We start from the raw sequence: 23,074 nt of genomic DNA on the forward strand, positions 1-23,074 counted from the left end.
AACAATGGAGGTCATACAAAATACTATGGATATAGCCGTTTTTGTTGTCCATTTTTAAGTAGTATTGCAATTATTTTGAGTAAAACTGAAGATTTTGAAATCCAACTTATATTATTAACTTTTCTTTCATGATATGAGTTAAACAAATGTTCTATGAAACTCAGTTTTGTCAACATTTTTGAAAAATGTCTTGCTTTAATTGAGAAATGGATTAAAATCTTACTTGTCATAGAGGGTGTACTCTTTTATGCTGAGCACTGTATATATATTATTAATACGATAATCATAACAATCAATTATAATAATAAAAAATATGATAATAATAATAATAATAATAATAATAATAATAATAATACCAATTATAATAATTCAAATTATATTTTTATGAATACAACTGATAATATTAATTGTATTAGTAATTTAGAGATTTTAAAGTAAGACTTTTGGGGTGAATGTGAAAATCGATGCAATCCTAAAACATGCAGAAACACGTTTGCATTATTTTCACAATAATACTCTACCTACATTATTAACATTATGTTCTGAAGCCCCATGAGACCAAAACTCTTATAATTGTCTCTCTCATAGCAGGCCCAAATTTGTAATGGAATTAGTCTGACCTCTAATGGCTCAATGTCTTAATTCACCTCACTGAGATGACAATACATGTGATTTGTATTTGTAATTAATTTGACTGTTTTGGATGAATACAAGAAAGTTATCGTTCCTCTAACTCTAAATATGTTATCCCAATATGAATCAGCATTACAATAGACGTATCCTGAAACAACTAGTTAACTGAACAAGTAGACATAACTAAACGAACAACAACATAAAGATCTACTGTACGCATATCAGTGAATTAAGTCGAGCGAATCGATTCGATTGCTCTGGTCTAGAGACGACAACAGCGTTCTCATTGGCTTAGAAGTCCTGGCGCCAAAATCACAACCAGGAAGTGTCAGTTAAGTAAGAGGGTTCGCTTGTTGACTATTTCACTAAGCATAATCAGCCTTTAAGCTTCACATTGTGTCCCTGACTCACACACAATGGATACACAATCATATCTGCCGGTCCAGCCTGGTGTCGGCATGGAGGAGAATTTTCTGTCTATCGACGATATTTTGCTGTCTCATGAGAGGCTTCCTATCCGGACAGAGTGCACCTTCCCCCGGCTGGGGTTCCTGGAGAAGTCGACAGACACCAAGGACATCACTGAGGTTAGGGAAGCGTCTGAGAGATCATGTTTGAAACGTGTTTAAATTTACATTTCTACAAAATAACTGTGTCAATTAACAACTTAAACTATCCGTTATACAGTTTTAACGCAGACTCAGCAAACACATGATACAAACTCAAGAGCAGTAAAGTAAAAGCTGTATAATATGTAAACATCACTCCTGTTTATGTGATTTATACTTAATCGCTTGTATTTTGAATCACAGTTAATTGTAAATACCAATAATGAGAAGGTACTCCATATATTTTTAAAGAAATGTACTAAATCTAACCATGACTTCATCAGAGATATTAGAGAGATTCTGCCTACCCTTTACATTTTAACATCTGCAGCTGTGATAAAGTTCAGTGATTGAAATGCTTGAATTCTTCCACACGAGTCACATAAGATTCAGCCTCCTGCAACATCACATTGCAAAGAGCAAGCCTTCAAAAACAAGAAAACATTTTACAGAAATTTGGGGTTTTATTACTTAAACTAATGAAAAATGATCTGCCAACAGAACAACAAAATTTGGCTTGTAAAGACTTTCCAAAATAAGTAAAAATATCTAACCTCAATGAACCCAGAAATACCTTCAAATTTGTGTATTTTCACTGATAACAAGTGCTTTTTTATTGATAGAAATAAAAAAATATGAGACTTCTTTTCTCAATATGTTGAAAAATATTCTTAAATTAAATGCTAGTGCTGTTATCTTGACATAATGACATGCACCAGGCATTTCATTTCTTGAAACCAGCAGTTATACTACTGTAATTCATAAATGAGCCAAAAGTTTTGGAATTCATAAATTATATTAATGTCTTGTAATTTGGAAGAACTTATCTGAATGTAATTATTTCTGTTTGAAATGTTAAATGTTTAAATATTAAGTGTCAGTTTACAGTACTGTGCAACTGTACTAATACATAGTGGTACATATTTTCTATTGTTTCATTGAAAATAAAACAGTGGATTACATTTGGCTGTCATTTGTTTTAATTACGTGAAGAGATAGAATTGTGTCAAAGTCATGATTTCTTATTTTATGCTTGAAATAAGAAATTATGACTTTGAAAAAGCAGTTTTATACTTGTGAGTGTTGATGAAACAGCTTTGTAACAGTTGATATTCTAGTTTCAAACATGTATTACTCAATATAGTTGATACAATCACAGTAACAAGCTGTAATATCTTACTGAGATCATTTAGGACCAAAACACTGTGAAAAACAAGTGAAACACTCCAACACAAAAACTGCTTAGTGAGAAAAATGATCTCATCAGGCCAAAAATAAGCAAATTTCACCTTATCTGAGATATTCAATCTTACTTAGATTTCAATTTTGCAGTGTGCATTTACCTGCAGACCCTGAAGTGATGATAATAATCTGTATTTATATAACACGTTTCAAAACAGGTTTATAAAGTGATTTACAAAAAGGAAAGAAACTCAAAGACAGTAAAAGAGGAATGTGAGGAAGACAATGATAAAGGATTTAAAAAAAAAGCGAAGCTGCAGGGAGGAGACAGCAAGAAGAAATGACAGAAAGGAAGATAAAAAAAGGTTAAGAAGATTACAAAATATAAAAGATTAAACAATTTAAAGATCAGAAATATAGAATATAAAAGAATAAAATCCAGCCAGTCATACTGCCTGAAAAAGAATAAAATCATCTTGGATTAAAACACGCTCAGGCAGTGTTGTAGTACTCCAGACTGGTCTTGGTCTCGAGAATGCTTATTTACGGTCTCGGTCTCATCTCGGAATCAAAAGCATTTTAACTGGGTCTTGTCTCGGTCTTGGACTAGACGGACTACATTTTTTATATCAAGACCGGTCGAGACACTGTGTCCATTTCATTACTGGGATAAGAGAGGCTCTCTCTCACAGCGCATCAAAAGATAGGAAACAAAGACAAAACCAAACCTTGTTTGTTGCTGTTGATTGTATTTAAAGCAAACTTAAATCAAATAAACAGAACTCTTTTATTTTGTTAACTCTCATCAGGATTTTTCATTGATATATACGGTCTTGTCTCGGTCTTGCCCTGCCTTGGTCTTGGTCTTGACTCGGTCTTGATCCCTAAGTGTCTTTGTCTTGTTTTGGTCTTGGTGCGCTCTGGTCTCAGAAATGTCTTGGTCTTGGTTAATGTGGTCTTGACTACAGTCATGGCCAAAAGTTTTGAGAATGACACAACTATTAATTTTCACAAAGTCTGCTGTTTCAGTTTTTATAATGGCAATTTGCATATACTCCAGAATGTTATGAGGAGTGATCAGCTCAACTGCAATTAATTGCAAAGTCCCTCTTTGCCTTGAAAATGAACTTTATCACCAAAAACACATTTCCACTGCATTTCAGCCCTGCCACAAAAGGACCAGCTAACATCATTTCAATGACACACAGGTGTCACACACATTAACACAGGTGTGGGTGTTGATGAGGACAAGGCTGGCGATCAACCTGTCATGATTGAGTGACTGGACACTTTAAAAGGAAGATGGTGCATGACACCATTGTTCCTCATCTGTTAACCATGGTTACCTGCAAGGAAACACGTGCAGCCATCATTGCATTGCACAAAAAGGGCCTAACAGGGAAGTTTATAGCAGCGAGTAAGATTGCACCTCAGTCAACCGTCTATTGAATTATCAAGAACTTCAAGGAGAGAGGTTCAATTGTTGCCAAACAGGCTCCAGGGCGCCCAAGAAAGTCCAGCAAGCGCCAGGACCGTCTCCTGAAGGTGTTACAGCTGCGGGATCGGGCCACCACCAGTGCAGAGCTTGCTCAGGAATGGCAGCAGGCAGGTGTGAGTGCATCTGCACGCACAGTGAGGCGAAGACTTTTGGAGGAAGGCCTGGTGTCAAGGAGGGCAGCAAAGAAGCCACTTCTCTCCAGTAAAAACATCAGGGACAGACTGATATTCTGCAGAAGGTACAGGGACTGGACTGCTGAGGACTGGGGTAAAGTCATTTTCTCTGATGAATCCCCTTTCCGATTGTTTGGGGCATCTGGAGGAAGGCTTGTTCGGAGAAGACGAGGTGAGCGCTACCATCAGTCCTGTCTCTTGCCAACAGTGAAGCATCCTGAGACCACTCATGTGTGGGGTTGCTTTTCGGTCAAGGGAGTGGGCTCTCTCACAATCTTGCCTAAAAACACAGCCATGAATAAAGAATGGTACCAGAACGTCCTCCGAGAGCAACTTCTCCCAACCATCCAAGGGCAGTTTGGTGATGAAGAATGCCTTTTCCAGCATGATGGAGCACCTTGCCATAAAGCAAAAGTCATAACAAAATGGCTCGGGGAACAAAACATTAAGATTTTGGGCCCTTGGCCAGGAAACTCCACAGATCTTAATCCCATTGAGAACTTGTGGTCAATCCTCAAGAGGCAGGTGGACAATCAAAAACCCACAAATTCTGACAAACTCCAAGCATTGATTATGCAAGAATGGACTGCCATCAGTCAGGATTTGGTTTGCAGAGGTCTTGAAAAAGAAGGGTCAACACTGCAAATATTGACTTATTGCATGAATTCTGTGTAATTCTCAATAAAAGCTTTTGATTCTTATGAAATGCTTCTAATTGTATTTCATTACATCATAGAAACTACTGACAAAAACACCTAAAAACCCTGAAGCAGCAGACTTTGTGAAAATGTAATATTTGTGTCATTCTCAAAACTTTTGGCCATGACTGTACAACACTACGCTCAGGTGACACCTCCTGTAAAAGCACATCAATAAAAATGTGCAGTGCTCTTAATATGTACACCATCTCTATATCTCTTACTTTTCTATTCTAATTATTATTATTTGTAATTCTTTAATTTATTAATTTAACGTATGAATTTATTTATTTATTTTTTTTTCTCTTTTTGACTTGATTTAATTTTTTTTAAATTTTTTCTAATGAAATACACTTCATGTGCATGAGATGTGACTCTGAGTCTAATGAAAGCATTGTTGTTTTGTGTTGTGTTGGCTGAGTCTAATGAAAAAGTGAAAATATTACACCACCTCTGAATTCTCTCTCTGTCTCCTGTTGCAGGGAACGAAGATGGAGCTTCCTCTGTGGCTGTCGAAGGGTCTGTACGAGAGGAAGAGGAGGGTGCTGTCAGTCGAGCTTCCGAAGGTGTACAAGGAAGGCTGGAGGACTATTTTCAATGCGGACCCCAACGTGGTGGACCTGCATAAGATGGGACCGTACTACTATGGCCTGGGATCCCAGATGCTGCACTTTGACTCTCCAGAGAACCCAGAGATCGCACAGGCGCTGCTACAGGTGAACAACACACCTGAACGATAACACAGAGGAAATAATAGGATGCAGATAAAAGAGAGTTTTTAATGTGATTATTATTCTGAGAGTGTGACAGGAAGAAAAGAACAAGGGCAGACCCTTCTGATGTTAAATAAACTCAGACTCAACGTTTAAGTTAGACTGTTTTAAAGCTGACATCATCAGTTGACTCTCTTAGTCAATCAAATGTGTTTAATATAAATAGACAACATTTCCAGTCTTCTTGCTCAGCATAGAAGGATCATGGTGTTATGACTGTCATCAGCGCTGTCTTTGAGAACAGGTTGCTTTGAGTGTGAGCTTTGTAGAGTTTGAATTAAAGGTACAGTGTTAACAGTGTAACCAACACTTCTTTCAAGGTTCAAAGTTACTTTATTTGTACCTGGAGGTAGATTTAGTTTGGCCTCCTTTTTACAACAACCATCAAACAGCACAGGACGAGACATCACAAACAAAGTGACAAAGTGCTCAGTACTCAAAGGTAACCCTCAATAAGAACATGATAGAAATAAAATAAACCATTAGTCAATAAAGATATGATAAATAAAAAATGTTAGAATGTCCATCCATCCATCTTCCTCTGCTTATCTGGGTCCGGGTCGAGGGGGCAGCAGTCTCAGCAGGGAAGCCCAGACCCTCCTCTCCCCGGCCACTTCTACCAGCTCTTCTGGGAGGATACCGAGGCGTTCCCAGGCCAGCTGAGAGATATAATCTCACCAGCGTGTCCTGGGTCTTCCCCCAGACGGACATGCCCGAAACACCTCCCCAGGGGAGACGTTCGGGATGCCCGAACCACCTAATCTGGCTCCTCTCGATGCGGAGGAGCAGCGGCTCGACTTTGACAAAAATGGATTTTGAAGTAGAGACTAATGCACAGCAACAACAATAAAATATGTGTTATAATAAACAAGTTAAAGCTTCAAAATAACAATAAGAATATAAATCAATAAAAGAAGGTAAGGATAAAAGTTGAAGATAAAATAAATGCACTGAAAATATCAATAAAACTGAGTCGCCAAATGATAAAAAACAAGTAGTTAAAAATAAATGAAATAATAAAACAACATTAAAGGCCCTGTGAGGAGTTTTGAACTGGCTGAGAAACAGACTGAAAATGATACCGATGCCTCTTTATGACCTTCAATAACAAACAAGACCATCAGTAACAACACTTACACCTTCTCTGTGGTCATTTTTAATGCCTGAAACCGCCCTGAGGGGGTAGGTGTCAGACCAGATGATGGACATCTCGCTTCATAAACAGCCTTTATTTGACTGTTTTCATGGAAAATAATCACATTGCCTGATAAAGTCCTGTTAAAAGACAACAGGATGAGATTTTTCTTGAAAACACTACTTTTGCATGTATAGGACAAGAGATAAGAGGTATCACTTTGTCCACAAGGGGGCGCCAGAATCGATACAAAACAAAAGTTCCTCACAGCAGCTTTAAAGTCAGGATATAAAACATTAAAGTCACAAAATGATATACTCTGAATAAAAGCCAGACTGAACGGTGAAGTTTTTAGTTCAAGGGTAACTCTACTTTCTCCTGGATTAACACATCTTCTTCTGTCTTCACAAAGGTTACTTTGCTCTGTTTTTTTAGCCTCATGCTCCGGTCTTAATGCTAAGCTAACAGGCTGTTGGCTCCAGTAAAGGTAAAGATTTGAGAAAGGTCACAATCATCTCATTGTAAAGACATTGGGCCTCATTCACTAATAAATGCGTAGAAATGTTCTTACTCTGCGCATAAAATAAGTGCTTACGCAAAATCACCGTCGGATTCATGACACGTGCGTACCAGACAATTTGGATCTCACCACCTTGCGTATATAAGTGAATCAGAATCATTCGTGCCCGCAACCTGCAATCAGCATACTACCACACCCCAATTCATCCATATAAGGACATCTGTTCGCTCCATCAAGAGGCTGAATTTCACCTCGGCAGAAATAGAGGTGATTGTTTTGGAGGTTGAGGCAAGAAATACAACACTTTTCAGAAGCGTGTCAGCAGGAGGAGGAGTCACCATGAAAAAAAAAGAAATGAAGCCTGGGTTTCTTACTGAGGCTGTTAATGCTGTGTCTCCTGAGGTTCACACCGTGGCTCAGGTTAAGAAAAAAAGGTTTGATATTAAAGTGGACGCAAAAAAAAGACTAGCAGAACAGAAACGAAGGAAGGGAACTGGAGGAGGACAAGGACCACCTGATCTGACAGCTCAGGATGAAAGAATACCTGCGATTATTAGAGTCACCACCAGGAATATGTTCCCGAAACGAGGGATAAAGTGATGATATTCAACTGTCGCCTAATGGTCATTTATTTAATTTAATGAACACAGCACGCCAGAATCTTTCACTCGTTCTCATGGGTGTAGAGTAACTCGCCACCAGCTGTGTCCAAACACATCCAACGAGCCTTCAGCAGCCCAAATGTGCGCTCCACTCCGGCACGCGTATGGGCATGGATGTTGTTATAGCGCACCTCTTGGTGGGGAGGGGGGTTCGGGACTTGCAAATGGAGTCATAAGCCAGGCAATATCTCACTTATAAACAACAACATTTTAGCATAAACAGGATAGAGACTTAAGCTAAATATAACATCAAATATGCTCACCAACTAGTCATCCGTTTCTTAGGGCAGGGGTTCCCAAAGTGGGGGTCAGGACCCCATGGGGGGTTGCGAGAAACAAATGGGGGGTCGTGAGATGTCTTCCAGAATGTTTATTTTTAAAGTTGTCTAAAATAGTACATTTCACCCATTATAATAAAAAATATATTTTTCTTTAACTGAAAGTATTTTAAATATGTCATGCATTTAGTTCAAAGAGTATGTGTTTACATTCTCTGACAAAGTTGGTCATCATCATTTGTACGCATGGTCTGAGGAAGTTCTACATTTGTTCGTAGTGTAAGAACAAATTCAAGTAAGAATTTATTGATGAATCCCAGATTTGTGCTTCAAACATGCGTACACACAGTTTAAGCACGTATTCGTGTGTACGCACTGAGAATGAGGCCCAATGTCTCCCAAAACCCCAAACTGTTCTATCACTCAAGGTTTTATTGAACAGAAGTAAACAGTAGATTAAATGTTAAATGATAAGTAATGTTATGATTGTGATTACAGAGTGGGTAAAATCAAACCACTGAGTGTATTCCACCGTGATGCATCTTCTTTGTTTGAATAAGTCACAGATGAGCAGATATCATGCAGTCAAACCCAACGTGTAGTTCAACCCAGCACAGCTAGGGGGGGCACTTAGATCAGACACAGTGCAGAGAGCTGGTGTCAGCTGCAGCTGTTACCAGGCAGATTAATCCTAACCTCATTGTCTCAGGAAGACTTCTCCATGCACAGCACATAAGTGTCCTCCTGCGGTTTGTCCCTGTGGCTGTGGACCACATCAGTACATGTGGAGACTAACATGTGTATCCAGGTGACCATGACGCCATAAGAAGCACTAATGATTCTATATGAGCGATGTGCAAACAGTGAAGACGTGGTGTAAAGTGTCAGGGACCAGTCTGGACTCTCTGATGGATCAGGATTTTAGGGTCAGAGTTTTTTAGGTGGTTTTGCTCTGAGGCAAGAGACATGAAATTACACACATCCAAAGTTTATGATTGAATTTAAAATCACCACCGTCTCCTAAACTAGGTCACTTTTATTCAAAGTAGGGCTGCACGATATTAGGAAGACATGCAATATGCAATAGTGTTGTTGAATATTGCGATGATGATATGACTTTGGATAAATAAACAAATACATAAGTGTACAATGTTAATGTATTTCTGCTTTGGATTTGCTGCTAACACAGACCCCAGACAGTGAGTAGCTTACACAGACACTGGGGAAAAAAAGATAAGCATTATTTCAATTCAAACAACATGGTTTTATTGAAGAAATTCCACCTGGCTACAGCTGCTATATTAACGACTAATCAACATAGTTGCATGGTTCTACAGTTTCTTGATCACTTAAGAAGAACATCTTAATGCCCTCCTTAAAAAAAATTCTGTTCCTCCTTGAAACAAAAATGTCCCTTACCAGCTGGATTGTTGAAATAAATGAATACAAATCTGAAAATAAGTTAAATACTTTCACATTTTAAATGAATGTAAACATAATTTCAACCCAACTGCAATGTCTGTCATTGCAATTGTCTGATCTGTTCTCTTCCCACCAAGGGTATGAGGGTGTTGCAGTATTAGGGGGATGAGGTGTTTAAGTACAGTCATGGCCAAAAGTTTTGAGAATGACACAACTATTAATTTTCACAAAGTCTGCTGTTTCAGTTTTTATAATGGTAATTTGCATATACTCCAGAATGTTATGAGGAGTGATCAGCTCAACTGCAATTCATTGCAAAGTCCCTCTTTGCCTTGAAAATGAACTTTATCACCAAAAACACATTTCCACTGCATTTCAGCCCTGCCACAAAAGGACCAGCTAACATCATTTCAATGACACACAGGTGTCACACACATTAACACAGGTGTGGGTGTTGATGAGGACAAGGCTGGCGATCAATCTGTCATGATTGAGTGACTGGACACTTTAAAAGGAAGATGGTGCATGACACCATTGTTCCTCATCTGTTAGCCATGGTTACCTGCAAGGAAACACGTGCAGCCATCATTGCATTGCACAAAAAGGGCCTAACAGGGAAGTTTATAGCAGCGAGTAAGATTGCACCTCAGTCAACTGTCTATTGAATTATCAAGAACTTCAAGGAGAGAGGTTCAATTGTTGCCAAACAGGCTCCAGGGCGCCCAAGAAAGTCCAGCAAGCGCCAGGACCGTCTCCTGAAGGTGTTACAGCTGCGGGATCGGGCCACCACCAGTGCAGAGCTTGCTCAGGAATGGCAGCAGGCAGGTGTGAGTGCATCTGCACGCACAGTGAGGCGAAGACTTTTGGAGGAAGGCCTGGTGTCAAGGAGGGCAGCAAAGAAGCCACTTCTCTCCAGTAAAAACATCAGGGACAGACTGATATTCTGCAGAAGGTACAGGGACTGGACTGCTGAGGACTGGGGTTAAGTCATTTTCTCTGATGAATCCCCTTTCAGATTGTTTGGGGCATCTGGAGGAAGGCTTGTTCGGAGAAGACGAGGTGAGCGCTACCATCAGTCCTGTCTCTTGCCAACAGTGAAGCATCCTGAGACCATTCATGTGTGGGGTTGCTTTTCGGTCAAGGGAGTGGGCTCTCTCATAATCTTGCCTAAAAACACAGCCATGAATAAAGAATGGTACCAGAACGTCCTCCGAGAGCAACTTCTCCCAACCATCCAAGGGCAGTTTGGTGATGAAGAATGCCTTTTCCAGCATGATGGAGCACCTTGCCATAAAGCAAAAGTCATAACAAAATGGCTCGGGGAACAAAACATTAAGATTTTGGGCCCTTGGCCAGGAAACTCCCCAGATCTTAATCCCATTGAGAACTTGTGGTCAATCCTCAAGAGGCGGGTGGACAATCAAAAACCCACAAATTCTGACAAACTCCAAGCATTGATTATGCAAGAATGGACTGCCATCAGTCAGGATTTGGTCCAGAAGTTGATTGACAGCATGCCAGGGAGAATTGCAGAGGTCTTGAAAAAGAAGGGTCAACACTGCAAATATTGACTTACTGCATGAATTCTGTGTAATTCTCAATAAAAGCTTTTGATACTTATGAAATGCTTCTAATTGTATTTCATTATACCATAGAAACATCTGACAAAAACACCTAAAAACCCTGAAGCAGCAGACTTTGTGAAAATGTAATATTTGTGTCATTCTCAAAACTTTTGGCCATGACTGTAGAGTACAAAACCTTTTTGGAGCCAGCTTGACTCAGTTCAGACCAGTGTTCATGTTGGTGGCTTTTTTAGATTTACTCTGAGTCTGTAGACAAAAATGCCTGTTAGTTTTAGTCACAGTTTAGTCTTTTCAGCCCTTTATTAGTTTTAGTCTGGTTTTAATTGATAAAAACTGAAAACATTTGAATCTATTTTTAGTCACATTTTAGTCTTTGACTTTTGCCAAAACATTTTCTCTCTTTAAAATATTGAATGTAGTCGATCAGATATCGGTATCAGGGTTATACCAAGTGTTCAAATAGTCAATACTTCACTCTTTTAACACTTGTTTAATATCTTAGGTGAAATAATTCAGCCTCTCACTGCTAAACTGTCAAAAGAAAACATTCTTCATGTGACCAAAACGAAAATATTTTGATTCTCTTGATTCAAATAAAAATGCCATGAAAACAATATAAGGGCTGTGTTGCACATTTACGTTGGTCCTTGAATGCACTAGTGATGGGAATTCCGGCTCTTTTTAAAGAGCCGGTTCTTTTGGCTCGGCTCATTACAAAGAGCCGACTCTTTCGGCTCCTGAGTGGCTCCTCAGATTTTTTCTTGTTTGAATTAATGTATGACCTAAAATAATGTCAAATTATATGTAAAATGAGTAACTAATGTAAAAAACACACATTATATCAAATGTGTATTATTTATAAGGCTTGCTTTATATACTCAACACAGAGCAGAGTTCTACAAAAAAGTATTATAAAGTACAAAAACAAGACCCATCTTAATTAGACAAAAAGGTCCAATCTCTAATTGCATGTATATTATTTAGAAACTTTTAAACCCCTTCATTAACAGCAGGTTCCCTTCACTGTCTTTATTCTTCACTTATTGCACTGATGGATAAACAGTTCTAATGTCCATGAGCTGGATGACTGAGATCCTTCACAGACACTTATAATGTGTCTTTGCAGGTTTTTTGTGGACCCTGATTGATGACACTTTCACTTTACACAGTTTACACTCTGCCTTTTAAGAGCCTCTGCCGTTTCAATGTGTCTAAAGTTTACTGTGTTTCCTGCAGTCACTCGTTTTCTCACCTTTCCAGTGCGTTCTCTGTCTGTCGCGCACGTTCTCCCTCTCGTCTCCCTCCTGTTGGTGTGCTCACTGTGCTGTCTGTGTCTGTAACCCCTCCCCTCCCCGTTCTGCTCAATGTAGACGTGTGATTGGTCAAGACGCCACCATATGTCTTGACCAATCACGAGAGGCTTTAACAGAAAAAGACGAGAAAAATAAAAAAAACGTCTCCCAGTCAGGAGCCGGCTCCCGTCGTTCACTTCAAAGAGCCGGCTCTTAGAGCCGGATGGTTCGCGACTAGAATGCACCTGCAGTGACAGGCGCTCTTGACAGTCAGTTTACTCTGAAATGCATCTGCATCTTTCAACGAGGAGTTGATCAAAACTTACTAAATGTGTCTGATGTTTCACCAAACTGGAATAAATCAAGCTGTAGACACGGAGCTTTTTATGGTAATGGCTGAAAAAACGTCAAACGTCAAATATTAAACAGACGTCCCCCGGTTGTGTCTTTGTCACTAACGCACACCGGGGGTAAAAATCATCAATGAAGATGAGACAGATGCATGGAGGTGAGGAGAGCTGGTTCATAAAGCACACCTGCTGCAGGTAGAGACCAAGCTAACACTGAGCCCCTCAGATAATAACTCAGCCTGTCACAGGAATGAATCACTTTATCTTTAAAGACCCACAGCGGGGTAAACATGGATTCTTAATGTCCGACGGTCCTCCAGTAATGTTTCGTCTCCTCAACAAAAACTAAACATATGTTCATCAGAGTTTTTATTATCAGTGAAGCACTTTAGCTCATCACAGTCTTCCTTTCGTCATGAAAAAACGAGTCGTTGACGAACATTTATCGTGGTGGGCGTAGGGGGCGGGCATATAGGGCAGTAGGGCTCAAACTGACTGACTAAATACATTGTCATGCAGAGGGTGAATGTATGGCACACAGAGTACAATTCATCGCAGTTCAAGCAGTCTTTTGCAATATGTGTATCGCGCATGTTGATATCGCGATGACGGTGAATTTTCAATATATTGTGCAGCACTAATTCAAAGTGTTACCAGCATGCAGTCTGCAGGACTGATGCAGCACCGTGAGTGTGAAGTCCTCCTCTTCTTCTTTTCATCTCACTGACTGCAAAATGTTGACTCCGTCCTCCTCTGTCTCTCAGACGTTCATCGGCCGTTTCAGACGGATCATGGACTCGTCCCAGAACGCCTACAACGAGGACACGTCAACGCTGGTGGAGCATCTAGACTGTCTGGAGAAGACTCTGTTCAGGTCAGGCCAGAGCGGCCTCAACGGCTTCCAGAGCTGGGAGAAGGGCCAGGCCTCCCAACTCACCGCCTCCAGTCTGGTTCTCAACTACCGCAAGAGGAAGATGACCGACGGCCAGCCCTGACCGCAGTAAAGACTCTGCTCACTGCAGCAACAGACTCAGTTTCACTTCCACAGACGAATACCTGCACGGGCCTGTGAGACGACCGGCCTGTGTCGATCACGAGTAACACGAGGCCTCCTGGCAAAGAACATGATCACAGTATCGTCTCTTACATGGATCAATGTCCATACTTATCACAATATGAAATATCATAATGCTCCCACAGGGAGCGTGGTAATGCAGCAACAACAATAAAGTATCATACAGTCAAGGTAAAGTTTGTATATTCATGAAAAATATACATGCATATTTTTTTATCTCTTTAAATGAGGATTATTAAAACAGTGAATAAAAACACAGCTTTCAGTTCAGCTCTCTCCCAATGCTTTCTGACACGGCTCATGTGACAACAAACTGAGCTGCTGCTAACTTCAGAGAAGCTTGTTTCACTCTGGACTTGAAGTATTGGGATAACTAAGACCTTGATGATGATATACAGACACCAGGAAGTTAAGAGCCTGACGTGAGACAGAAATAAAGTAGTCAGTTGAAAATATTTGAATGTCTGACGTGCCAAAAACTGATCTGACATTTATTTCTCCTGTGTCGTAGATGAACTGAAAAACACCTCCAAAGTTTTCATTACCAATATAAATTTTGTCACAATGGAATAAGTTCACCACAGACTGTATAATAAACGGACGTAGTATCCATGACGTCACCCATCTGTTTCTGAAGCGCTGTTTTGAAGCCAATCGTCGGCAGAAGCCATATTGGAAATGCTGAACTCAGTGTAACTGCTGTGGAGCTAGTGTGAGGTAAAGAGGCGGGCTTTGAGCCTCCTCGCTAACAGCTACAGTATTCCTGCCTGTCATTCAAGTCATCTGTGCCTCTCATTATGGAAAGCTTGTAATCTTAATATCTTCTAAACTGCTGAGTTATAAAAAAAGTTCACCCCATACAGTGTGTGCGGATAGAGAAATTAGCTACGTAGACCCAAGCTGTTTTTTGAACCAGGCTGTAAACATGTTTATTTCTGCTGTAAAGATCGTCTTCTTTGAATGGGTGTGTATGTGGTTTCTGGTGTTTCTGCAGCCAGCCTATAGTGGACACTCAAGGAACTGCAGTTTATAACGCTTCTGCATGGGCTTCATTCCTCGTGGCCGTAAGTTGTGACTTGGTTTTTATTTGTCTGGTTTGTCCCAGCTGTTGATAAAGTATGACTGTGGATGGATATTCAGCTCTTGCTGTGTATAGTGATTTGACTTCTTTATTATATCTGAAGAGAAGATTTCAAACATTTTCTAATAACAGCTTAAAGATACAGTCGCTTGTTTTTTTCCTGTTTGATATTATAAAAAGATAACACTTTATTTAAGCCAGTGTGTCATCTTTGTCACTCCATCAGTCATTTGTAAATCACATGTAGGCCTTCCAACAGATCTGCACGCATTAAAGCTACCTCTGTGGAAACAGCATTTCTCTAATGTCTCACCAGTCATGATGCGTTCAGGGACCCTTGTCTATTGTTTACTGCAGTCATTTAAAAACACTGTTACTTAGTCCTCAGCAAATGGAGTACATCATTTTCACAACTTAGAGTAGGAACTAAGAATTTTTATTATGATAACTGGACAAAGTGAATCCACAGTATGAACACTGAAGTCACCTCTAAATGCCAACTGTGAGCACAGTCAGCAGAATTTGAAATGACCACCTGCCAGGCACCAAATGCTGATGAAATGTGCCTTCAGTGAAATATCAGGGGTCATCAATCAAACCCACAGGACCAATGAGAAGACGACATGTTGGATGGATTTGAACTAGGGGTGTAACGATTCATCTATTACAACGATGCATCGATATTCCTATGATCCAACTACATTGATCTGTGCTCGGCAAGTTGGCCTTCTGGACGACATATATCGATCTAACATCGTTTTAAAAGGTAATAAATCCATTGTATCCATACTAGGAAATAACACATTGGATTTAAGCACAACAGACTTTATATGGAAGTGTTTTTTTTGCACTTTAAATGATGAAGACGTTAAACGTTACTCAATTCAGGCTGCCTGTCTGTGACGTCATCGCAACGCGCCAGCAGACAACAAAACATAGCATGGCGGACGGCAGAGGAGAAGCCCACGAGCCAGAAACGATCAAGCCACCATTGTGGGCCGGCAACACGAATCTATCCAACCACCTACTAAGGCGCCATGGGATTACACACAACGCAGACCGTCCAGGCACCTCTTGCAGCGTTCATCAAGGTAACATCAGCTCTGCAGAAGCCTCAGGCCTCTCCAGCAGGTTTAGTCAGAGACGAGGACAAAACTCGGCTCGGGTCAAAAACATCACAGCAAAAACAGGAATCTAGGACTGTCCAGTATCAAGGGATTTATTTCACAATCACACTGGTTGAATTTTTGGCTGAAAAGTTACTGAATCATTTCAGATCGTATCGTTCTAAATGAAGCAATATCGTCCTTTAATCGTGATACGAATCGAATCGTTGTTAAAAAGAATCGTTGCACCCATAATTTGAATGCAGTTTTTGAGTCTAAACTGGAAACCTTGTTCTTATGAGCTGAAAGTGTCCAAGAAGACATCAAACCAAATAGGTAAGGGATAATGTACAAGACCTCTGCTTCGTGTCAGGGTCTTGTCTCACCCTGTTGGGATTCTTTTTCCCATAACAACCTGCTAACCATACATTATCCTGCTTATTACCCGGCTACTAACTTAAAATAAAAACACATTGTTAAAAACATTGATTAAAGATTATTTCATTGATTTAAATTATTTATGTTTACAGTTTTTAAAAATAGTCCCAGTGATTCCTCGTCAGTGATCGTTCCATGGTGATGGATTCTTCTCTGCCTGTTTTGGTGGATTGAACATGAAACTGTCCTCATTCAGCTCTCCTTCTTCTCTAAGCTCTGAGGTTCACACACCTTTAAAAAGAAACTAATGTCACAACTTTGAACCCTGCTGCTATCATCACCACCGCTCATGGTTTAACTTTCTTTGTAGAGATCACTAACCTAAAGATTCTCTCACCTTCATCATATTGATGGACAGGATCCAATATGAAAATGTCTGTAGTCTGTTCATTTAGCATGCTAACCGAAACTAACGTTTTAGCCTCATCGCTTACCAATATGATGCTAACGGAAGCTAACGGTTTTACCTCACCTTACGGTCTATGGTGTCAACAAGCAGAATCTAAATGTGTCTGAACTGTTTTACATGGATTGATTTGACATGACGTGTGATCAGTTTGTCTCTAATGTTGCTCATGTTAGTGAAAGTTAATAACCATCGTCAAGGGGTTGTCAAGAGGTTTTGACCAATCAGAAACAAGCTACTTACACAACTGGAAGATCAGTAAGAAAACCGGGTAATAAGTAAGGACTAACGCTCTGTGCTGCTGCAGCTCTGAATAATGCAGCAGAGTACATTTCTCAAAATGACGTAGGTTGGATACAAATGAGGTGAAGTAGGGACAGGCAAGAGGGTCCAACAGAAGACCTCACTGCCCTGATAACCCCTGATGATGCAAATAGCAATCATTCATGTGCTTTTTTTCCCTGCATGCAACAAACACCGGCAACATGCAGTATATGCTCTCAGCTGTGAAGAGGAAGTGTGATAATGTGTGGCATTAAAAGCATGTTTTCAAACATACAGTGATCCTGCAGTACCTGTTGTTGCACAGCACGTCATCTTCCCACCCAGCACTTCAGGACTCCACTCAACCAGAAAGCCCAGAAATAACCCTGCTGCAGCCAGGCACCGTGTTGCATGTTACTGTCTTTTCACAAACTGAGAGCCACAATTCAGACAGCACCAAGGGCGTCACCAAACGTCATCATACTTCAAGGTACTGTGACCCATGTAACTACCTCGTTATCAGTGGCTGATCGGATCATGAGTTTGTTCAACTTTCTTTTCCCTGTTAGAATGATATCAAGGTTCACTTCCATCTTATCACTTAATGTCAGCACAACAAATAGAGGTTAATTTATCAATCAATCAATCTTTATTAATATATCACGAAATCTCAACATGTTCTCCTCAGACTCTTTCCAAACAGAGCAGGTCTAGATCGTACTCTATGTTCTATTATTAACAAAGACCCAACATCAAGACAGGATAAGATCCAGTCCCATCTTACAGACAGGACTCAGTCTGATCTCATCTTAATCCACCATGAGCAGAGCACTTTGCAGCATTTAGCAAGTTACAGTGGCAAGGACAAACTTCCTTTAACAGGCAAAACCTCCAGCAGGACCAGACTCATGTTAGACACACATCTGCTGAGACCGTGTTGGAGAGAGGGATAGAGGGAGATGAAGAGAGAGAGAGATGATAGTGGTGAGATGGATTCTAGTAGTTGTATCAGCTGGAGTCTGGCACGTCCACAGCAGCAGAGATCCAGAGGAACCTACGAGACAAGGGAGCTCAGGGACTCCAGAAAGGTCTATGGTTAGTAACTTTAATGGGACAGGAAGAGTTAAAGTAAGAGATAGGGTCCCAGTGTGTCAGTGTGTTAGTTCCCCCGGCAGTCTAAGCCTGTAGCAGCATAACTAAGAGCTGGCCCAAGCCTGAGCCAGCTTTAACTATAAGCTTTATGCTGCCATAGGCTTAGACTGCCGGGGGAACTAACACACTGACATCCTATCTCACCCCCTTCCCCCCAACCCCCCCATCACTTACTTTAACTCTCCCTGTCCCATTAAAGTTACTAACCATAGACCTTTCTGGAGTCCCTGAGCTCCCTTGTCTCGTAGGTTCCTCTGAGTCGCTGCCGTAGACGTCTTCCTGCTGTGGACGTTCCAGACTCCAGCTGATACGGACGTGCTGGACTCCAGCGGTAACAGCCACTACTACTCATCTCATCACTATCACCGCTCCCTCTCTCTCTTCATCTCCTCTATCCCTCTCTCCAACTCGGTCGAGGGAGATGGCTGTCTAACATGAGTCTGGTTCTGCTCGAGGTTTCTGCCTGTTAAAGGAAGTTTTTCCTCGCCACTGTAAATAGCTAAATACTGCGAGGTGCAATGCTCACGGTGGATTAAGGTGGGGTCAGACTGAGTCTTATCCTGTCTTGATTTTGGGTCTTTGTTAATAATGGAACATAGAGTACAGTCTAGACCTGCTCTGTTTGTAAAAACGTTGTGAGATAATGTTTGTTGTGATTTGGTGCTATACAAATAAAGATTGATTGATTGATATTATTCTTATTCTTCTTATTATTTATATTGACAACAACACGGTGGCATGTTTCAAGGAAAAGTAAACTCAGAGTTGAATCTTCATGATGGTTTTATATGCTTTGGGTCACACAGAGACTTCAGTTTCATGCCACTCTTTTTCATGACTGACTAAAATCTCCTTCAGCTTTTATGTTAGCGACTCTGGAACTTTCTCCTTTGTCTGCTGACACCGTTACAAGTTCTTACATCAGCAAGTCCTGTTGATGTTTCAGATGTTTCAGAGAAGTCTAATGACAGTGAGAATACACATAAACTCCTGAAAAAAGTGGAGCATTTCTGGAATGAGCAACACAGCTAAATGTGTTGGTAGTCTCTCTCTCCCCCCCCTCAAGAAAATGTACCAAAATCCCCTGCAGTATTCTCCTGTTGGTCTTCACTTTTGTTCTGAGCTGCTTGGTGGATTGGATGATTGCACTCTCCCACAGTAATCAGGAATAAACACATAATGGGCATTTTTACACTTAATTCATGGTTCACTGTCAGGGACCTGAGTAGCTCAAAGAAGATCCATACGCAGCCACAACAAGCCTGGTCACATGTTGCTGTGTGATGTCATCATGTTTATCAACCAGGAGTTGTTGAAGGTCAACCAGCGTGGTAATGTTGGTCACTCTAGCACGTATTGCACGCCAAAGTTGATCCCACAATTGTTCAACTGGGTTGAGGTCTGGACTCATGGCAGGCCACTCCATCTTAAAAGTACATGAGAATTGGGGCGCTGATGGCCTAGCGGTCTAAACTCCCCACATATAGAGGCTATAGTCCTTGTCTCAGAGGTCGCCAGCTCGAGTCCTGGCTGGTTGACCATTTACTGCATGTCTTCCCCCACTCTCTACTCACCACATTTCCTGTCTCTATCCAGCTGTCCTGTCAATAAAGGGAAAAAAAAAACAATCCGTAAAAAAAAAGAAGAACATGAGAACCACATAGAGAAACAACTCAAGCTGTCAATCATCAACCAAACACTTCATTAAACCTCCATGAGACACCACACACCGTCACATTACAAACTAAATGATGAAGATTCAAAACCATCAGAGGACATATTTAACAAAATACACTTTAACCTCAACGAAACAGAGAGATGTTTTTATTTGACTGAACTCAGGCAGCATTATGCACAAGGTCAAAGCAGAGCTGTTTTACAACCTCAGCACTAAACAGGCTCAGTGTCTCAGTGTGAGGTCACTTCTCTACCTCTGAGGACTCCACCTACTGAATCTGCCTTTAAAAGTCTGCATGCCACCCTGTAATGATACTCCGTTGAATGTCTTCTCTTGGTTAGCTGGTTGTATTACCCGTGTGCTGAATTCAGGCAACAATCTAAAATGTTCACCAGGCCCTCCATTCTAAAATGTTCAGACTCCTTTTATGTCCCTGCCCCCCTGGGACCAGAGCTACACCGTGATAGTGACAGACTTATACCTGCACCAAAGAGGCCAGCGTATCCTCAGTCTACAGGAGCTCCAGAAAAGGAGCATCAGAGGACAGGGACAGCACACAACACCTCTAACAGATGTTAAAATAATCTAACAACAGCAAGGTATTCACGCTGATGGTGGCTTTCTCCGAGGTGTAATTACAACAGAGCATGAAGGGCTGGCTGAATGCTGCCTGCTGAACTGTTAAATGTGGGTCAGGTGTTGGACAGAAGGTTAAGAGCTAGGTCACCAGTGATGACAGTATCGACAAACCCCCCGGGCTGTAACTATCGATCCTGATATGGGATTGTTCTAACAGGGGGAAGGAAGCCTGTGCAGAAAGATTTTCCAATTTAACTGTTCTCATTCCTCCTGTCTCCCTGTGTTTGTTTATTTAGAGAATACTTCCTAGAATCAGTCCTTTTAGAAACATACCTTTATATTTTATTTTTGTCAGCATTCAGTTTCTTCACCTGCAGCAGTACAGGAGCCTGTGAAACCCAAAGACCACCTACTGGCTATAAATCAGTTTACAATTTGCACTAAAGCAGCCACAGCTCTGGTACAAGGCATCAAATGGTAGATTATGTTTAATATTGTACACATCCCTTTTTAAATAAATCACATTTCAAATCAAATGAAGTCAATGTTGAAGTGCAAAAAACTGCAGTTCCTCCAGTGTCCACTTGGGGCTGAGTGACAGTCGAGAATTCCCTGTTAAGACCATAGACTGTATAAAATATGGACGTAGTATCTGTGACGTCACCCATCTGTTCCTGAGCGCTGTTTTGAAGCCAATCGACGGCTGCAGCCATATTGGAAATGCAGAACTCAACCAGGCAGAGTGTGAGGTAGTTTGAGCTTCCTAGCCAACAGCCATATGTTCCCGTCCTGGAGTCAAGTCAGTCATGTCCTTATTTGGGCAAAAACTTGTGTTCTTAATATCTTCTACTCCGTCGCGTTAGAAAAATATTCACCCCCCGGTACAGTGTGTGTCGATAGAGAGGTTAGCTACGTAGAGCCAAGCCGTTTTTTGAACCAGGCTGTAAACATGTTTATTAATGCTGCAAAGATCGTCTTCTTTGAATTGGTGTGTATGTGGTTTCTGGTGTTTCTGCAGCCAGCCTCTAGTGGATTCTCGATGAATTGCAGTCTATAACACTTCCTCATGGGCTTCATCGTTTGAGACTGGAGGTTGCCGCTTGGTTAAGACCTTCTTTAAAATGTCAAATGTTACAGCAAAGGTAAATACATAAATACATATGTGTTCCCTTTTTTAATTTACACACTCCAAACAGGAGGTGAATTCTTTTTATACCCCATCTAATTAAGATAATGTGGAGGCGAGGACATAAATATGTAAGTCAATTACCTGGCTACTAACTTAAAATACAAACACGTAGTTAAAAACATTGATTAAAGATTATTTTACTGATTTAAGTGATTTATGTTTACAGTTTTTAAAAATAGTCCCAGTGATTCCTCGTCAGTGATCGTTCCATGGTGATGGATTCTTCTCTGCCTGTTTTGGTGGATCCTCATTCAGCTCTCCTTCTTCTCTGAGCTCTGCGGTTCACACACCTGTCTGAGCTCTGTTCCGTGCATTGATTTTACATGACGTGTGATTAGTTTGCCTCTGGCGTTGCTCATGTTAGTGAAAGTTAATAACCATTGTCAAGGGGTTTTCAAGGGGTTTTGACCAATGAGAATCAAGCTTCTTACACAACCGGAAGATCAATAAGAAAGCTGAGTAATAAACAGAATTAAAGGCACAGCTGAGTTAACAGAAAGGTGAGCTCCTTTTTTCTCTTCCAGGATGCTAACTGCCCACTTCAGCACTGACTCTTGCATTGGACTTCCACCAGATCCGTGTCCGGTCCGTCTCTGATCCTCTGCGGTCCGGCTCCGTGCTCTCGTCCGTCAACACCCACCAGTTGCATTTTCAGAATGCAGCACGGAGCAGGACTGCCGGACAGCTGGAGTCATGTGACCGAGGTTTTTCCTGCGGTAATTTCTGAATCAAGGATTCTCCTCCTCCTCTCCTCATCCATGTTGTCTTTCTGGTCCTCTGAAAACCTCTGACCTTTTGACTCCAGGCCTGGCTCCGCTCATCATGACACCTACCGTTGTCTCCAGGCGTAATCACTACAACTAATTACATCTCTTGCAGACCTGACTGTGGGGGTGCTCCAATGGGGAGGTCTTCAGAGGTAGGGTTTTGTTTCGGAACAACTTCTCCAGATGATCCAGGTGTGAAGGACCCTAACTCTTTCTCTCAAAGCTGTGAGGAAACAGTTGTATAAGTAACCAAAGAAATATTTAGTTAGTCTTTTTAAGAACTGCAAAACACAGCCTGGCAGGGAAAATTCAGAACATTTCCATACTATAGGTATATGGACCATTACTGTCAAAGTATACATTAAAACTCTGTGGCTCAGCACTCCACCTGGATTAACACAGCCACTCTTACAGGAGCATGTCATGTAATAAAGAAGAATTCACAATGGAACCACTAGACTTTAGACTCACTGTGACCCTGTTGGGGGATAAATCCAGACAGTGTGACTTGTGTTTGTTGGCAGATTTA

At 40.9% G+C, this 23,074-nt stretch overlaps 1 protein-coding gene across 1 annotated transcript; it reads left to right on the forward strand.

Moving 5' to 3' along the window:
• Positions 1-931: 931 nt before the first annotated feature.
• Positions 932-15,259, forward strand: gins3 (GINS complex subunit 3). Its single transcript, XM_034686426.1, has 3 exons — positions 932-1,220; positions 5,275-5,508; positions 13,575-15,259. The coding sequence occupies exons 1-3, from the start codon at positions 1,050-1,052 to the stop codon at positions 13,803-13,805; spliced, it is 636 nt and encodes a 211-aa protein (XP_034542317.1). The 5' UTR covers positions 932-1,049; the 3' UTR covers positions 13,806-15,259.
• Positions 15,260-23,074: the final 7,815 nt, after the last annotated feature.

This window comes from Notolabrus celidotus, chromosome 6 (genome assembly GCF_009762535.1).
Source record: "Notolabrus celidotus isolate fNotCel1 chromosome 6, fNotCel1.pri, whole genome shotgun sequence".
Lineage (NCBI taxonomy): Eukaryota > Metazoa > Chordata > Actinopteri > Labriformes > Labridae > Notolabrus > Notolabrus celidotus.

What these genes read in the sequence shown, in the direction of transcription:
- gins3 (XM_034686426.1), top strand. Translation starts at nt 1,050, where the DNA reads ATGGATACACAATCATATCTGCCGGTCCAGCCTGGTGTCGGCATGGAG. An exon ending in ACACCAAGGACATCACTGAG is followed by an intron (nt 1,221 to 5,274) that starts GTTAGGGAAGCG and finishes CTCCTGTTGCAG; the next exon opens with GGAACGAAGATGGAGCTTCC. An exon ending in TCGCACAGGCGCTGCTACAG is followed by an intron (nt 5,509 to 13,574) that starts GTGAACAACACA and finishes TCTGTCTCTCAG; the next exon opens with ACGTTCATCGGCCGTTTCAG.